At 36.3% G+C, this 20,211-nt stretch overlaps 1 protein-coding gene across 1 annotated transcript in view; it reads right to left on the reverse strand.

Annotated features, from left to right (window-relative positions):
- The window catches only part of MTHFD1L (methylenetetrahydrofolate dehydrogenase (NADP+ dependent) 1 like), a 140,368-nt gene that overhangs the window by 87,608 nt on the left and 32,549 nt on the right, over positions 1 to 20,211 (reverse strand). Inside the window, exons 12-19 of the mRNA XM_048936153.1 lie at positions 19,004 to 19,140; positions 17,147 to 17,193; positions 15,063 to 15,170; positions 14,155 to 14,229; positions 12,657 to 12,759; positions 10,800 to 10,876; positions 8,325 to 8,465; positions 434 to 502 (exon numbers count right to left, since the gene is read on the reverse strand). Coding sequence (XP_048792110.1) covers positions 434 to 502; positions 8,325 to 8,465; positions 10,800 to 10,876; positions 12,657 to 12,759; positions 14,155 to 14,229; positions 15,063 to 15,170; positions 17,147 to 17,193; positions 19,004 to 19,140 — 757 coding nt within the window. The remainder of the gene's footprint in view (positions 1 to 433; positions 503 to 8,324; positions 8,466 to 10,799; positions 10,877 to 12,656; positions 12,760 to 14,154; positions 14,230 to 15,062; positions 15,171 to 17,146; positions 17,194 to 19,003; positions 19,141 to 20,211) is intronic.

Raw genomic sequence — 20,211 nt, forward strand, 5'->3', positions numbered from 1 at the left:
TAACTCTGAATAGAATGGCCTAATGATTGGACGTGGGGACTATCATGGGAACATACATGTAAAGCAAAAATAAAAAGGAAACTTTTACAGAAGAGGAAGACGGGAAACAGATGGAAGTCTATGACTCAGAAGTCCACCTTGCTTTCCAGTATGCTTACAAGCACTTCAGCAATGTACTGCAGCTTGTTTGCAGTTCTAAGCAAAATTATGACTAAAGCCAAAGTCTCAAACAAAGGAATTTTTTTTAAAAAAAGGACTCAAAAGGTATAAATGCAACTAGAGTTATCAGTTAACAAATATTTGCTAAAATGCCATTATAGAGATGACCCTGGCTTGACCTTGAAAGTTAAGTGCGGTCACTGGAGGGAAGTACTGCAAGGACAGTGTGGAATTTGAAAGCTGGAGAAGGGCGGACACTGCAAGCCATACTCACCTCTAATGTTTGCATTAGTGTTGGCTTAATTGCATCTTTCATCAAAACTGCCAAGGCACCTGTTACTCCCTAAAAAAAAAAAAAAAAAAAAGTTCACATTTTAAGCTATGCTTGAGAGTATAGTAAAAACAGGAAAACAAACAACAAATTACAGCCCAAAGGAGAAAGCGTGCTCACAAATTATAATGGCTAAGTAGTATTAGTGTTTCCTAACATGTATATTTAGTAGTTACCTCAAGATTTCTAGCATATTGCATTACAGTGCCAGAAATACTAGTGATTGTACTCTGGGTACAATCTGGGTAAAAGACAAAAGATTAATATTCTTCAGAAACAGAATATTAAGTGATCAGCATGAAGATATTCACAGGAAAAACAAAATCAAGTGGAAGCAAAGGCCTCTGAGATTTGAGAAAACAAGATGACAATAACTTGATAAAATTGCTCAAAAAAAAAAAAAACGACAGATGTATTTCTTTCAAGACAGAATCAATAGTGTGAATCAATAGCTAGCAACAACCAGAAAGTTGTTGCTAGCTATTGATTACAAGATCTTACAAGAAAACTTGTAAGACCTGTATGTGTAATAGACACAGGAAGAAAGCAGGCAGAGAATAGATAGCAAATGCATCCTAAGATCAAAAATTAGAGGTGCCTCATTGTGATGACAAGAGGACAAAGGGACCTGAAGGAATTACTGTGTTCTAGTTTAAAAAAAAATCTTATTCTTCCCTAAAAATTTTGCTGGATATTAAGTATAAATTTCACATTGAATAATTTTAAAAGAGAAAATCATGACATCCTCATACAGCATTTACACTAAAACTCAATGTCCATTTTATTAAAAAATAAATAAATTGAATATGCACAGCACTATCAAACTACAAGCAGAGTGCTATCTAGAAACTAGAAAACATACATTCCTAATTATTCTTAAATTATTTACATTCTGATAAGAGAACTTGTTTTTGAAAGAACTCAATCATGGATAGAAAAAACAAAAAGTAGCAGTTTTACAGGGAGTAACTCAAAGGTTTGCCAGAGAACAAAAAATCATTTTAATACATTATTATATTGAAAAGAAACATTAAAGCCAAATAAACATAAAAGCCGCCATGAAGTATTTAAAATTTAGGTTGAAAACCATGAATCTGTTATCTGAGTAGCCTAACTGTATATATATAACTAATATATATAGCTAATAATATAACTAATATACTATATAACTATAATAATCTAACTAACATAACTAATAAATATAATAATAATAATATATATAACTAACTGAGGAGCCAAACTATTACCTTCAAAGAATAGCAACAAAAATAGTGTCTGTGCTAAAATTACAATGTGTTAAAATTCTCATGACAGATGAGAGACACTAAAGTACACCATCATTACATACATATAGCATTTCTACATGCATTAAGATTCCCCCTAAGTATCACACCTGAACTCACACTTAACAAGAAAACGAAGGATGCTGTTTGACCTCAGATAAAAATGAATTAAAAGCAAAACAGTACAACTGACTTCTACTAAAGCACAGCAAGTGTTACTTTAGAGAAGAGTTAAGGGAAGGACCTTTTTCCCCCATTTTGGAAACCCCTACCATCTGCAAACCCCAACAGATTCACAACAATGTAGTGAGAAACGGGTAGCAAAACAGTCTTGTCTTCCCTCTTCTGAATTGGAAAACAGCTGCTAGCATTGTTTCCTTTGATATCATCTAATTCAGTCTCAAAAATTTTTCTAAAGTAGGCATATTTTTAGGCTACTAAATCTTAAATCTGTTTAATATAACAGCTTCCTTTATAAAAAATGATTTCATTCACTCCTAGAATTTGAAGAACTTAGAAAATAAAACAGCAAATTTCCAGTTCCACCTTTAACAGTTTAAAATGACACAGAACAAATTTCATTAAAACCTAGACCTTAATTCTTCTAATTTATGAAAACAAGTACATTCTCTTCACTATTTATTACAATATGGAATTCGAATTCATGAAAAAAAAAAAACAAAAACAGTTTTCAATACCTCTAATTAACAGGTCTATAAAGCCTGTTGTTTTCCAGTTTTTTTTTTCTTTTTTTTTTTTCTTAAATCATTTCCAAGCCAGCTGATATAGCTTTCCTGAGGTCAGTGGCACAATTCTATTTCACCACCACAAAATGAAACAATGCTTATGCTGAGTTGCTAGCAACATAGCTCTGTAACATCTAGGTGAGTTCTTCATGTTCTGTCTCACAGAAAACAGGAGCACATACAAGCACTTGTCAGGAGGTTACAGGCAATAATCTGAAGAAGTTGTTTGATTTTACTCAGTTTCCTCCTCTATCTCAGTTTTTCCGATGTCATATAGCATAAGTTACTCATTTGCCATCTGCCCGTATGCTAAAAGAGAAACAGCTGGTGATACTTTCAGTGTGTGGATACTGAAGTAGTTTACAATCTTAACATGTAAAAAGCAATTGTAATTGTAAAAGCGAATCAAATTTCAGAGGAAAAAAATGCCATCAGAAAACTTTACATCAGGTCTACCAACTGGTCAATGGCAAGGTTAACTACCTGAGCAGCTAGGGATCAGCCCTAATGCTCTTCTTAGGAAACCTGCTGGAGGCTTGACAAGTGTTAACTCATGCCAGCTGTAACACCTGACTATGGGGGAGAAGATGATGATGATGACAAAGATAAAGAAAAAACTAAAAGTAATGCTTCCCCCCCCCCCCCCCTTCCTCTTCAAGTCAGTAATGACTCATATATTCTTTCCTTTGATTTCTGATAGTTTTTCACCAATCTGGTAAAACAGGGAGGCAAAAAAAAAAAAAAAAACCCAAAAAAAAAACAACAAAAAAAAAAAACAACTTTCTATGCATTTCCACTTTATCAAAAACTTTATTCATACTAGATTTGCATCTGGACACAGCTCACTGTATCATTGTATTCCTTGCTGAAAACAAAGAAAAGCAGATGAAAAGACTTGAGTTAGTGGACATCATATCTATCTGCCTTTGTAGTTTTAAATACATTTGTATCAACAAAAAAATTTCCCTACATTTTCAAATCTGTCTGCCATAACTGTCAAAATAATTCTTCATTCCCTTCTATCTCCAGTCCTCCAAGCAACTAGCAAACAATTGCCACAGCTCATTAGATCTGATCTGCAAAAATATTTGAGGAATCAGGTTCTCTTTTCTAATTCAGAGGAGGTAGGTAAAAATTTCCTTAAAGGAATTAGACACTTAAGACACACACCAATTAAGTGTGTAAGGAGCCTAAGGATCAGGAGAAAGAAGTTGGACTCATTATTGAATGTAATATGGACACCCATCTCTCTTGGGCTCCCTACTGGAACCATTATGAAGTACTTGTGAAAATAATACCCCCTTCCATGGTGCAGACATGCTCCCCAAGACAACACAAAGATCACAGAGCAAGAAGTAAATTAAAATTACATGACACAGGAAAAGCAAACTTAAATGAAAATCCACTCTTTCAAAATCACTTCCACAGGAACAGTCTCTGGAGTTTATCAAGAGTGGAAATGAAAGCCAGCAACAGATGATAAGGAAGGCCACTGAAAGTAACTACTGAGAAATAAGGGTTACACAGACTGAAGGGCAAAGAAACATTGCATTTCTTTGTAAGAAAAATAACTAAGTATATATAACTTCCTTTTGTTTGAAACTACAGTCTCTAATAAAATGATAATATTTTTCTGCAGTATCAGTTCTGTAAAAAACTGAATCTTAAGCTGTAAACCAAGAAGGGCTGCAACTACTTGTGTCTAAAGTAAAGTATGTACACACTGTTTCTGTTGAACCAGTGAACAAAACATATTCAGCTGACAGATCATTTATAAAAATAAATATGAAGCTTTTTTTCTGTCTTGGAATTATTGAAATCTAACAGCATGGTACAGAAAGCAAACTGAGAAGTCTTACATGTCGCTATTCTTTTTTAAATATTTAATATTTTTCATAGCTGCTGAAATACTTATCTAGGGCATACATACCCATTTAATTTCACATGAAGATGTGGCATGTGTCCATCAAACGTCTTCTATACAGTATGAGCCAAAAAACAATTCAGTCTTCAAAATACTGTGCAATGAACACCACATTTTGGCAAAGACTTCTATACATTTCATTACAGAGGCCAGATATTTAATCCATTACTCTTGTGGAAGAAGTCTTCTCAACTCATGAAATATTCAATTTATCTTTTTTCTATTATCCCTAGCCGGCTGCTGCATCTGTTTTACATCTACCAATGTGTATTTTAGGTTTTACCATTGTATTATTATAAATATATTGAATATAACGTCAAAATTAAGAGCAATTGTATTTTTGTGAAGTATAGTGCATGTACTTCTGGAAACAAATCACAGAGAAGGGTTTAGTGGTTTCAGTTCAAATACATTTCAGTGAACTAAGGACTACTGTCAAGCATTTAAACTTGTATAAATTCAACCTTGTCACATATATAAAAAGACAAACTCCAGAATTTATTTATTTTTATAGTTGTAGGCAGCATTGACCAGCCCCCATTAGTCATGTTCTGTGTGTACTTCTCATCATAAAGCTGTTTCTAAAATTTGTTATAAGCAACCACAGTTCTTTGGGCTAAAATGTTCCATACCAAACCAGCTATAGTAAATTCAAGCTTTTAATCTTGATTGTGTCTTATGAAAACATAAGCCAAAATGATTGAACTGCTCTTGGAACGAGAGTACTGGAAAAGCAAGTTATCATTCAGTTGTCTCGAGTTCTTCCCTTTATGAGTTGTAAAGGTTTGGGTTCTTTAGTCTTTGGGTTTTTTTTGTTTTTTTTTTTTGTTTGTTTGTTTGTTTGGCCTCTTCTCTGCCTCTGATTCTGAAGAAGAATGAAAATTCAGGAGGAGAATGGCTTCACTTTGAACCTCTTATCACATCCTAAAATCTACTAAAGGTAATAAACTCCAAAAAACCAAAGCTACAGTTCACAGATATTCATTTGTGAATGCTCAGTTCTGCCTCGTCCTGTTGATAAAGCTTTGGCTGCAATACACAGTATGCTTGCAGCCTAGAATGTAGCAACAATATCTCCACTCTGCATCAGGCTTTTAGTCTGGACATCCATATTACAAGCAAAGATGTCTTCCCCTTGATCCTAAAAGAATGAGGAGGAGACAGAACCTGAGCAATCCAAAGCATCAGGAATCAAAAGCTGAGCTTGCAGAAGGACAGTTACGTAAGGCAGCAAAAGCAGCAGAAGTAGAGTGAGTATTGAGATTAAAGTCTAGAAATAGAATGCTTAGTTGCAAGCTACTCAAACAGACTGATCACCACTAGGAATAAAGATGAAAAATAGTTGAAGCACCACTCTATTGAACTGAAACTTATCTTTCTGCATGTGTATGACTTATGGCATTGTATGGTCTTCGTTTATACATCCCCTGCTATTGTTTCCAGAGGATTCAACTTTCTGCAGTACATTTTCACAGTTATTCATAAGCATGCTTCCCCTTACACAAAGTAACTAGTATTCAATTTGATAATTTGTCCTTTTAGGACATTTCTTAAAACCTAGTATCGTGACATCTTACTTCTTCACCAACATTAATAACTATAAGGAAGTAAACACACAAAGATTAAACTCAGAAGTATTCACTAACTTGAGGTGCCCACTCTATGACAACATAAAAATAATTTCTTCTGATCCCATTCAAAGTCAGTTTTTCAACCTTCACATAGATTTGACTTGTTTAGATCCCAGGTATTGCACCACATGGGGGAACACAGAACTCCTCCTGTACCACAAGATTCAGAGACAGCACCATACACAAACTGTGAAAAACAAAATAACAAAATTCAACTCTCTGAAAATGCACTTTTCTGCCCTAACCATGAAACCACACTACTACTCTTCCTATAGTTTTTATCCTCACCTCTACCACATTCTGCAAGAATGTAGGAGTTTCTCCACAATTACAATCTGCACTCAAATCATCCCTACACGTAATATGAAGAGAACTTGAAGAATGCAACAACATAGCTGCAGATGGTACTAATACATATTCTTGACACTGTGGCTTTTTTTTTGTTGTTGTTGTTGTTGCTGTTTTTCTGTGTAGTTCTTCCTTTGTATAACATAGAACAATATAGAACAGTGCTTTAAAGAGGTATTGGAAACACATGTTCAGCACAAGTAACGCTATCAAACAACTGAAGCACTAAGCACAGCAAGTTTGTTTAGAAAATGCCAGAGAAAACCAAATTACTAAGACACTTTATTGAGCATAAATTTCATTTTATGGACCTAATGGAAACATTTTCAAGTAATTTCTGCATTGTTCATAATCTCAGACCTAGCATATTTTCACTGAATTATAGATGAAAAAAACTACACAAGAGCAACTGTTCTCTTACATCAAGCTGACTAACGCTAAGTAGATTAAAATAGGCTAAATATTTTGCACTATTAATACATTAAAGTACCTTTACAGTACACTAGCAACAATAATTCATTGAAGACATTGCATATCCATTATAAGGTAACTTGTTTCCCCACCCTCTGCCAGTTGAGTCCAAGTTATGCAATTGGAAAGGAAACACAAAGAAAAAAACTGCCATCAAAAACATTAAGTACAGCTCTTCATAAAGGTTATTCCAAAATTTATAACTGATGAAAAGATGCCTTCAAATGGAAGTTTGCTGAATAAGTGGGAGTAGTTTTTGCCTTTAATTTTAAGGATGACCATTGTTAAAGATTTTCATACTCCCATCGTAATTTCAATCTCAAACTTATGAATGCTAGATAGTACGATTTCATTTATTTATTAAAATTGAAACTACCGTGGTTGTGAAGATATTCCTGGCTTGTGGATTTTCTGTCTTTGTTGACAAGGTGCCTTTTGCTCATTCTCCAGTACCTGAAGGGGACCTACAGGAAAGCTGGGGGAGGACTTTTTATAAGGACATGTAGACACAAGACAAGGGGAACAGGCTTCAAAAACTAAGAGGGGGTAGATTCAGACTAGATATTAGGAAGTGGTGAGACACTGGAACAGGTTGCCCAAAGAGGCTATGGATACCCCCTCCCTGGAAGCATTTATGGCCTGGCTGGATGTGGCTTTGAACAATAACCTGGTTTAGAGGGAGGTATTGCAGGGGATTGGAACTAGATGTTCTTCCAGGTCCCCTTTCAACCGAAACTATTCTATGATTCTATGATTCTAGTAAGTTTGTGCAGTAGTCCATTACAGTGAACTTACTCCTGGCATAAACTTGGATTGCAAGGTGTAACTCTAGACTTCACAAGAACCAGTCATAAAGAACCAGGTGCACATTTGCAACCACTGTCTTCTGACTTACATTCTGGCTATAAGGGCTAGGATTTGACATAAAGGAAGAACATATTAATCTCTTTCATAAGTGCAAGTAGAAAATCAGTGATGACTTAATGATATGAAGAGATAACACTGTCCCAAGCACTATTAATAATTAAGAATAATATGCTTTCATTCTGATCTCATGTCATAAACGTTCATGTCTTAACTATCACTGTAACACCTGAGCACTCTTCACAAACACAGTAGCAAAGATTACCAGCTCTCTCTCTCTGACTCACTCAGGACACCAAAACTGCTTGCCTTAAGAAACTGCAGAAGCCTATCCAAGTAGGCTGTGGAGAACAGGCACTTATGAACCAGATGTTACCTGAAGACTTGGAAGAATAAGTTCTACATCTTGTTCGCATTGCAAGCAAGTTTTGGCCCAGATGATCTTTCTTCAGTTTCTGAATGTGCTGTTCAAAGCATAAAGCTTGGCATGCACCTGCCTTTCTAATGCTTCGAGAGGCAAAACAAACAGATCACAGTTTATTCACAGGTACACAGCACTAAACATACCAAATCCTCTGCTGTTACAGGTTCTCCCTTCTTGTCATTAGCCACCACGATTTTCCCCAGTCTTTCCTTCATATCTTCCAGACTGGTGGTAAGTGCAAGGATGGCCATAATTTCACTGGCAACAGCAATATCAAACTGTGCCTGTAAAACAGAAATGAGAATCACGAGTCAAATCAAAGTCAGGTCAAATACAGGAAATCATTGGGAAAAGATTTAGAAAAAAAAGAGTTAAGGTTGGAATTCAAACAAGTTCTACATTGTAACCCACAGGTTTTGAGATTACTCAAGCTAGACTAACTGCAATTCCAAAGAAATACTAAAGTTGCAATATAAATTTTCTGTATTCCTTAGTAGCAGTTCTATATGGAAAAAAACAACTGCATGCACAATTAACAGGATTGAGATGGCCTGGAAGCTACTATCTTTTCTCAAGTTACAAAGAGAACCCCTGTAAGCTATTGCACAAATGTAAGACAGGAAATACATCTCAGATATCTATGCTTAATCCATACAATAGATTATAATCTAACTCCATCAGGATGTATATCAAGAGGCAAAAATTAAATTTTAATCATTGATGTTGCTGTGTAAACCTATAAGGCCAGAAAAAGAATCCCAGGTAGATGCTCAATGAGTGACAATATTTAATTGAAAAAACAGGCACAGAAGATTTTACTATCAGATGCTATTTTAACTCTTAATAACCTTTACACACCTACAAAGTGCTGACAGAAGCCTTAGCTGTAAAGCCAGTTCTCTATTGATGAAAGGATCCACCCACATGGATTCAATTGCAAGATCAAGGCCATCAGTCATGTAATACTCTTCAGAAATCACAGAACCTCTCTTCATTAAAATGCATACTTTTGTGCCTGCTGTGCTCTGCCATTTTACACAGGTGTCATTGATTTTAAGAGTGCTAGAACATCACTCCAAATGTTTATAAAATGCATCTGTTAACTATGAAGTCCTGTTTTATCTGGATCTTTGGCTAGTCCCAGAAATGAATTTTCTAACTGTTCTCTATTTCTCAAGTCAGTAAGACCATGTTAAAATATAAATGGCTATGCATCAATCCAAAGCATCAAAATTGAATGCATCAAAGTCATTTTAGCCAAGACAGTACAGAAGCAACTAGTCAACTAGTACTCTACTGTAAGACAACTCACATTTAATCGATCAGCATAATTGTGGAAGTAAAATGCTGCACGCTAAGGATGGCAGGCTGAAAGAAATCTAAACATATGAAACCATCTCAGGCGTTGAAGAAACATGTACCAAAGTATTGCCCCAGCCCATTAGCAGAGACAAGTCTCAGCTAATATTGAGTTTTCTGTAAGTGATAGACTGAAAAGTTTCTACCCTGTGTGCTCAAAACCAAAGGAAATAAGCATTTCCCTTCAATTTCTCTCTCTGGGTTGACTGTCTTAAATGCTGAACTGAACAAAAACATTAGCACTAGTTTTTATTCTCTTTATTTAGGCACAAAGCTCAGTGAAGGTCTGAAATTACAAAGAAGGTGGTAAGAGTTCCAAAAAAAAAAAAAAAAAAAAAAAAAAAGAAAAACTTTATCTATGCCACAATAACTACTTTATTTCTCAGCAGACAGAGCTTCATGAATTTCATTATCCAGACTGTTAGATAACAACAATCATCATCAATTTTGCAGCAGCTTCACATCATTGCAATGACTCTGTTCCACCCGGAAGAGCTATTCTACATTGCATTGCTTCACATCTGGATTTGCCCAAACCACACCATGAATACTAGTTCAGATGGTGTCAGTAAAATCTTTCAAGTTATCTTTAAGACTTCAAACAACTTCCAGAAGTTCTTATATGGTAATATAGGTTAGCTTTCTACACCACTGAAAAGTACACCCATTATCATTTTCAGAACGACGCCTTCAAGACAACATATTAAAATTAAGCACATGCTCAAAGGTCTTACATTTTTACATTCCAAAGCTGAGATGCATGACAGGAAAATGAAAACTTCAATAAAAAGTTAATGGTCACTTTCAGACCTCACTAATTGGACCAACAACACATGATGCTCCCTCTCTTCTCCAAGGTTTTCTTAAACACCAAATTGAAATGTAATTTAAATTACATACATGCTTCGAGGGATTTAAAAATGAAAATAAAATAGAAGAGAAAAATGGTACAGATTAGCCTTATAAAGGCAAAGGTAAATGTACCTTCTATATTCATAAGACGACAAGGTTGAACTGCTACGGATTTTTTTTCAAGTTCTTTCAACACTTTGTACAACATACACCAATTCCTGTTCCTGAAACTTCAGTTACTCATTAACACAATCAGATGCACTGCAAGAATGCTATACAGTATCAACTTGATAGATGTTAGCACTGCAATTCAAAGAAACATTTTGAAATAATTCCAGGATAACAAACATCTCAGACTCTGAAGCAAAGCTTGTCCAGAATGTGATATATTAACCACTTTTACATACCTGACGGACAAATCCTTTTTCTGTATTTGCCTGGCCAATCGTTATCTTGCGTAAAAATCTGTCATTTGTATCCACAACTGAAATAAGGAAATAGCAAAACATATTAACAAGGACTTGGGGATCTGCATTATTTCCTGGCATACCTGTTATTATGCACGTAAGATTCAGCTGCTTGAAAAGCACTGTTTAACATGCTTCCACGTCAGCATTTCTTGGCTTCTATTGGTTTTTTGGCTTCTATTTGATACCATTAGATAACAGGTTGAAATAACTAAAATACAATTTCTCTGAACAAGATTTTCAGCTAACAGATACTCAACATTCTACTGCACTTAATGCTTTACTTATGTATGAAAAAATCACCCTTTGTACCTATAATGCACCTCAGACCTACTTCAAATCATTTGCTTCTTTGTTGACTAGTAAAGAATTGATTTTTAAGACCACTTAACCCTATTCTGTTTCTCTTTTAAAGGATGACTATGTTGTCACATTGATTTCTCCACACAAGTTACTTTCTTGCACATCACAGTAACTCCACATTCAGCTACACAGTTTTCAAAAGGAAGGTTTTTTCCAATTGCTAGGATCAACCATCTGCTGTTGAGCACAACTTCAGTTTTAGACAACTGCCTTTCCAAATTGGAAAGGCTTTGTTTTGCAAGAGCATGTCCAAATTGTCTTGTGGAACTGCTAACTTCACTAACAATCTCAGCAATCCACATTCTGTACTGACAACACGAAACTTCAGATACGCTGAACCAAAAAGGAGTGGGAATCATAAAAAAACACTCATCTGCTGAGAATTTATCAGGATGTTTCTTAGAAAGAAACACCAGAAGAATGTTTCTGCTAGAAAAAGAGACTGAACTGCAAGATCCGTCATTCCCAAAAGGGGCAATCCCTACAGAATACAAAATCCCTGTAGAATATAAAAACAAACGCCCTCTTTCTTATAGGTTCTTCAGCTCTACTAATGTTTTGGTCTGCAACAGCCCTAAAATAAAGAGTGGAAGCTACTCTCGAGCAGCTGAATCTGTAGCTTGCATGAAGACAATTTTCTGGTAGATGTAGATCAAAATCCTGTTCATTTCAGGGCTGAGAATCAAGGGTATCCAGAGAGGCTGTCTATATAGAAGATCAGAGACATTGTGTCCTCCCTCTTTTCCTGCTGTTTTTGGAAAGTAACAAATTTGTTTGTCCAGTAAAGGACAACGTAATTACTGAAGAGGGATTTCAACTCCCATTCCTACACAAGTCCCAATTCAGTGCTGTGAGTGGGCTGGGAGAAAAGCAAGATTTCAACCACTTCCTCTTATTAGGCATTTTTCATGGAGCTTCTGTAATTACCACGTGTTTTCCTCCCACTACATGGTACTCAGGTCCCTAATTTCCTCAGGAATTCCATTCAAGGGGTGATACAACATGGATTTGGTTAATTCCTTTTGGTTTCTATTTATATATGTTCTAAAATACTAATAGAAATGGCAGAATAGAACATATAAGAAACATACAAACAAACAAGTCCAAAACCATTACAGACACAGTTAATAAAAGAAAGATAAGATTTGTGAAATGCACACAAAATACAGTTTTAACGTGTTTTAGGATGTGAGGGAGACAAGGGACGTATCTAAACTGTCACAATCTATTCTTCAGAACATTAGTGAAGTCTCTTGAGAAGAGATATTTAACCAAGTTAAAGAGCAATATACTGCTTCCAGATTCATTACGTACCTCAATTTCTCTCTTGCAAATGAGTCGTTCTTAGATTCACAAAGCAAATAGCTCTGATTCAGGTAGAATTAAGCAAATGATACAATAGCCAACCTAAAATGCAGCTTTCTGATTACAAACCTCGTTGCCATGTTATGGTAGAAGGGTCAATATCAAGGCGCGCAAATCTACTGATCTCCTCTTCTGTTAAAGTCTCAGGATCAGTCTTATTTATTCCCAATCTCTACAGACATTAAAGAAAAGCAATAAAATGGCTATTTTGCTTCAAATGGTACAGCTGCTCTGGCTTACTGCACCCATGTTATGCATGCACTTGTGAAAGAAGCAAGTCAGAATCAACCCCACCTTTTTTAAAAAAAAAAACAAGCACATAGGAAAGCATCTAAGTAAAACAGGAATACTAGTGATGAAGAAATGCAATGAAAAAGGAGAAATACCCATAGACAAGTAAATGAGAAAGCTCCTTCTGATACAGAAGAAACTCTCAATATAAACCGAAGAGAAAATTTAACCGTATCAATCACTAATAAAAAAGATGATTAACTGCTTGCTCTAGGTTGTGAAAATCTTTAACATGTATCATCTTGCATGAATCATCTTTGAATGAAATAAAAAATTCTGCTCAGATAGCCCATAAATTCAGTTATGTATAATGAATTAGCCAATATTGGCTGTTAGAGATTCAGGATTTCAACACCACCAAACATTTTTTTTTTTAAGTGAATCTACATAAAGATGCATGAATTGAAAAATTCTGTTTAAGAACTGCAGTCTTCAAAAAACTTTCTCTGGCAACAGAAAGCATTCCTCAGCAAACTAACCAGGCAGCACACAAGTATTTTTAAAACAACAGAAGCTGGTATTACCTTTATCCTCCTTTTCACCCCCTAATTCCAAGTGCAGCTCTGCATGCACTTGGCAGCTATCCATTGCCATCCAGTGGCTCTGAAACAATAGTGAGCAGGACTCAAAAGCCAACAACCACCATGGAAATGGACATAGAAGATCGAAATTGTTCTTGAGGTTTCCGTTAAGGGGTTCATATTCTCTTAACACTAGTTATGATTCTATTGTTGGGTACTTATTTATCTGAACAGCAGTTTGAAAACTGGATACAGTATTCATACATGAATTGTGTATGAAATTCTTATGTAAGCACAACAGGATGCTGAAACACTATGCACACAAATATAGTTCTGTCCCTCAGAAAGAACACTGTCAATAATCATCTATAAAATCCCATCAGTGTATGCTACAATAAACTTGCAAAATCAGAAAATATTGCAACATCAGAAAATCTGAGCTTTCAAATGTGACTTCACCATAATAGGAAAAGTATTTTAAAACTCCAATATATCGTAGGGAAAGACACTACATTTGAAAAACATTACTGGTTTGTTTCAGGAGAAAATAGCAAAAATGCTAGTTATGACAATAATATCAGACCCAGACCCTATTACTTTAGAGAGAATGCTTTTAGAAAGAGCTGGACTTAATAAACTCATGAGAGTTTCATACAAACTTGGCCCCTCATGTCAAATATTTTCCAAAAAACTGCACAACAGAATCCTTCATAAAGACATACCATAATTGAAGAGAGACAACATTAACAACTTACTCTCAGACGGGCAAGCTGAATAGAAGAAAATCCTCTCACACCTTTAACTGCTGGAACCAGCCTATTATATAAAGCCTAGGAAAAAAAAATATAAATACATTTTAAGTTTTTAAAATAAGAAGCTCCTCTTTTCCTTTTATTTAGATTAGTTTCAGTATGAATTTCTCAATGACACAAGTGTGGACTTCTGATTTAAAAGAGTTCTGAGAAGGCAGTAGGCTTTTAAACAATGCCTATGATCTAATAGCCTAAATTCAATTATTAAAATTACTATGTTTCTATGTCTCATAGAAAAAATATGCATTATTTTTGAAACTGGGAATCCTTTAAAATTCCAACAAAGGGCCAAATTACTCAAACTGTAACTGTTACTTGCAGATCAGCCTAAACAAATCTTGCCCAGTTGGAAAAAAAAAAAAAAAAAAAAAAAAGGCAATTTCTTCATTTTCTCTCTTTAAATACCCAGGTTAGCTTTTGGTTAAACACCACAAAAAGATTTAGTAGAGAGAAGAGGATCTGGTTTATTTTTACCACATCTTATTCTTTGAGTATATCACAAATAACTTTGTATCAGAAGGATAATTTTTAACTTTAGAAGACTGTACAAATTATTTAAAAATATATGTAGAGAGAGAAAATATCTTTCATTAGACTCCTTAGCATAGTCTGAAACAGCTGACAAGTTTCTGGACATAAGATTATCTTCAGACTCTCTTATGATAGATGTCTGCCGGAAAAATATATTCTATAAGCAGTATTTCCCAGCATAATACAGTATGGCTTCAGCAATTGTTTCCATTCACACAGTGAAAATATAAAAAGACAGCCAACTTATATAATTTGAAATGCAATTTATGAAAAAATGAAAAGAAAAAAACATCACATGGTTATTAGAAAACAATTCTTACCTTATCGGATTGAGTGCTCTCATGCAAGATCCTAGCATCAATAGCAGCAGCCAGCAAATTATTTGCAGCAGTTATAGCATGAATATCTCCAGTCAAATGAAGATTGAACTAGACAGGGAAAATTACAAACTTCTTTTAATAAAAGGTTTTTAACTCCATTAACCTCAGACATTTATTGAGCAAAGAATACTAACATATCCTTGAGGTTGCAGCTGAAATTAGTCGCCTATATAGATGAAATATCACAGGCTGAGCTGTAGGAAGAACCTGTTTTCACCAAGTACTTGGTCAACGACCCTCGGCTTACACAAACAAAGCCATAGATGTCTTAATTCTTTCCTAAATGACCCAAGAATGGAAAACCCAAGGCTACAATTCTACTCCACTGATACTAAATCAGTTTTCTACCAGCAGCATGAATTTGACCTGGATCAGATGTGCAGATTTTTGCCAAATTCCCCAGAGAACACGATGCCTGCTGGCTTTCTGATTTCACACCAGCTTTCTGCAAGTCACAGGAGAACAGGCAGAACCAGATTAGGCACAAAATTTGCTGACACAAAGTTTGTCCAATGAAGTTGTGGGGAAAAATCTGAAATAGGCCATTTAGATTAGATCAGGACTTGCTTTACATAGGTATTTTATTTCTCATATCTGTACCTGACACAAAGACATAAAAAGTCAGTTTTAAATGCACTGTAGTAGTATTGACAGCTAAGAAGCACCATCAACAGTTGACACCAGCACTTGACTGTGATTGTACTCAAGTGCAAATGGTTTCTGAATACTGTGTGAGTACTCTGGAGCAACTGTGCATCTCCCCTATGGCACTTCATCAGCCTGGAATTCTCTTTCCTCAGAACTGCAATCTGTTTCAGGTTGGCAAGGACCCCTGTATGTCATTTGTCTAATCCCTCTGCTCAAGCACAACTTCTTGCCCAGGACCAACTGCATGTCACCAACAATCATTAAGGAAGAGATTACACAGTCTTGCTAGGCAGCCTGTGCTAGTGTTCCACCATTCTCACAGTACAGAAATGCTCCCTGATGTTCAGAGGGAACCTCCTGTGTTCCAGTTTATGCCCATTACCTCTTGTCCTGGCAATGGACACCACTGAAAAGAGCTCCACTACCTCAGCACCTTCCCTTTCAATATTTATATGCATTGATAAGTTTCATCCCCTTCTCTTTTACAGACTGAATGGTTCCAGCTCTCTCTGCATTTCCTCCAAGGAGAGGTTCTCTAGTCCCTTAGTCAGTCCTGTGGCCCTGCAGTTGACTCTCACCACTATGTCCACATTTCTCTTGTACTGACGAGCCAATGTGGGATTAAATCATTATGCATTTCCAAACAAGCATAGTGAACATACACATTAGATGAGCAAAACCATTCTAATTTGCCTCGTCACTCAGGGAATATGCTTGTGTTTTATTCTCCAGAAAACAAAACTCAACTGCCTGCTACAGTGCACACATGTCTTTGAGCACACAGTGAAGTGTACTACAGGCAAAGGAAAGGCTGAGCAAGGCATCTAGTACAGATGGTAACCACCAGCTAACAAAGACTACAACACATGGTTTATGTTTCAGCCCATTCGTAAGTCTGCAGATCCCTTAGCCTTAGCATGGTGACTGCTGTGCTAAGGGACACAAAGGCTTCACTGACATTACCACGGCTTTCACAGTGGGAGTATTTTGAAAGCACCCACCCAGCCAAATTCTTCAAGAGCCCATATGATTTTCAGAAGTCTTTGAAGAGTGGTGGTAACACCATTTTCAACAGAAAGCCACTTGCTTGTGAAACAGAGGAAAGTTACAGATTAATTCAGAGTAAGAAAACAATTCTTTCACATTCAGTGCCATGTGATTAACAGCTGGGATGTTATAAACACATATAGGAATTGTGCAGTGGCTTTCCAACCCTGCGCCACAGTCCTGACACATCTTGGAGCAGTCACATGAAGATAAAGACCACACCAGCTCTTCAGAAAGACTGTCACCAAAGACCAAACACTGCTGCAAACACTTTGCTCTGCCCACCCCTCCCAGGGGACAGTGTTTTGCTGTTTCCACTGTTGTCTCACCTCCTCCATGGGAATCACTTGAGCGTATCCACCACCAGCTGCTCCACCTGCACAAGAAAATATGTGGTTTTATCATATTCACATCAGTTTTGGGGACAAAACCCAACACCTTAAACACACAAACTGAAACACAGTTTTGAAGATATACTCTCTCAGTTTTCAGATTTCTACTAGGGAATAAATGATGTACCCAAATAAACAGGATTTCCATAATTTCCGCATTTTTCATCAGGCAATAAAATAGGAATTGTTGAACTGAAAGGAAAGCTTTCACCTAATAGCTGGCCCAGAATTTGACTAAACAAGGATTACCCTCTGCTCCTGTCCAGAGTTAGGGCACAGTCATGCACATGCAGCAGTTCAGTAGAAAGACAAAGTAGTCACGAGCAAGCATTGCTTCTGAATGAAACTTCCACTCCCTTCCCTGAGCATTCCTTCCCCAATGCCTTCCACAGTACAGGCAAAAGTGTTTGTTGCAGTCTACACAGAAGTTGAGTGGTGGGATTAATGCACTCACATGCACCAGTCTTAGCTGAGAAGCACCAAGCACCAGGAGTCTTCCAGCTGAAATCAAACTTGTTAACTTAAACTTCAGCAAAGCAAAGAAGAGCAGATGGGAAGTGTTAGCCCAGTTAGGCACAAATCTCAGCTGAGAAATACCAATAACAAAACAAAACAAACAACAACAACAAAGATTGTATTACTTTCAATCAGCATTGAAGAGAAGCTTGAACTCTAGCTGGCTCTTGGCCCTCAAGCCCTTTTAGACAAAAATGCAGCAGCCCAGAATTTGGAGTTCTAGGAGATAAAGGTCAGTCAGCCCTAGCCAAATGTATGATGCAGGCCCAGCAGAGCTATACATATCACTGTCAGCATCATAGGTTCGGATATTTCAAATCAATATAGGTGGACTTTGGACTCCTCCTCAAAGAGAATTAAACAGTAACAATTAGAAATGTCTTTAAGAGTGTTTCCAGGCAGAGGAGTGGTTGGAAAGGAGTATACCCACAAGAGCCACCTTCTGGCTAATTCATCTCCATGTCTGTCATTATGTTCAGCCTTTATATGCATTATCAGTACACATAAGTACATGAACACAAGCATGAACCTTGCACCGGAAGATGTGTGAGAGAAACCCTCAATTATAAGTTATTTAAAAATAGGAGATTTACTCTGAAAATAACGTCTCCTGTTTTATCCTGTTGACCCATGATGTCAGAGGCAGATGTTGGAGGAACGGCAGCAAACGTTGAACCTTCCCAGCAATGTTCTATTACATTATGTTGTCAGGCGACAAATGGCAGTAGAGGGGCAGCCTGACAAAAAGGCGCCTGACATGGGAGCATGTATGAAGCAAATGCATATCACTGAATTCCTCCACGTGGAAGAAAAGTCACCTATTGACATTCATCTGTTCTTATGAATGTCCATGGAGTCCAAACAGTGGATGTCACCACAGTCAAAGTTGGACTGAGTGGGCAACATTTTCCTAGCAACACCATTATAGCAGCTGTGAAAGAATGGATCACGTCCACTCACACAGATGTTTATGAGCATGACATACAGGCTCTTGTACATCACTAATGAAAAGGCATAGCTAATAGTAGTGATTATATTGAAAAATAGTCTTTTGTAGCCAATAATTTTCCCTATCAGATAGTGTTATTGTACTCTTTGTATTTGTTGTAGTTTCCACGGAGATAAATAGGAAGAAGGCATTACTTTCACAGTGACCTACATAAAATATGCTACAGTTAAGGCAATCTATTGCATTAGTGAAGTACCTAAGGACTTAAGAAAAATGCAGTATTTCCTTTTAATCTGAAACACATCATGCAGTTTGCAAATATTACATACCTTTAACTCCAAAAGTAGGTCCTTGGGAAGGTTGTCTCAGACAAGCAAAGGAATTAATCTTAAGGTGTGCAGTAAGAGCCTGAACAAGTCCAATTGTGACTGTGCTTTTCCCTTCTCCTAGGGGTGTAGGGGTTATTCTAGCAAAAGAAGAAAAAAAGATTAATCAAATTCTTTGCCTATGTCAGCCTTGCTAAGGATATCACAACTTACAGCTTTTGATTTCAATGAAGAATATTTGTACAATAAAATTTCAATAAGATTACTTTATCCCCACAAAAATACTGCCACAATGTTATTCCCTAGCTCAAGCTGGAATGCCAATATACATGTGTCTTCTATTTAAGCAATTTACTATGATAGCAGAAAAAGAGAAGATTATTTTGGCAAAAGTTCTAAAAAGAATTTATTGAATTTAGACATTTCCATTACAGCACAAAAGTCTCAACAGTTTCATTAACAAACCATCCATCAAGATACTCCAGGCAAGTATTAATGCTTTTCTTTTGCAATGCAGGAGATATTTTATTCCCAACGCTGAAACTATGAATGAAATAATGGCATGTTTTAAATTAAAAAACCAACACTTTTGTTTGCAGAACTTAGCTATCCATCTCTAACTGACACATCGTCATAACACTCAGCAATGACAGATCAACTGCTTTTTAAATAAAACAGGACAGAAAAGTCAGTATATTTATCTGAACATGATTTATTTTGCATTTAAGTTTCTCGATACTTCTGCAGATTTAAGGGTGATGAAGGACAATTGTAATTGCAGTCTGATCTCCTACACAACAGCTCAAAAACTTTATGCTACGAAGAAGCCACATCTGGAATAGGACAGTATTTCAGGAAGACATCCAATAACAAACCAGGGACACTAACCTCCACTTGAAGACTCTATGCTTGCCACTTTAATAAAAAGATAATTATGGTTGGCTTTCCAAAGTGGAAAGCTTCAATGGTCACTTTCCCACCTCCGTCTCAGACAACGAACAAAGGAATAAACATATTTATGGGTTGGGAAAAGAATAACGTATACTGGACCATGGAAAACAAATAGGCAAACAAATAAAAATCTTCCTGTTTTCTGAGCAACTTTGAATGCATTCTAATTACTTCTGAGAGACGCAGCTCAGGGGGTGCTCTCCCTCAGCTTCAGCACAAATTTTTTATTTATTTATTTATTTATTTTAAACACTGGAATG

The sequence above is a fragment of the Lagopus muta genome, chromosome 2 (assembly GCF_023343835.1).
Source record: "Lagopus muta isolate bLagMut1 chromosome 2, bLagMut1 primary, whole genome shotgun sequence".
Classification (NCBI taxonomy): Eukaryota; Metazoa; Chordata; class Aves; order Galliformes; family Phasianidae; genus Lagopus; species Lagopus muta.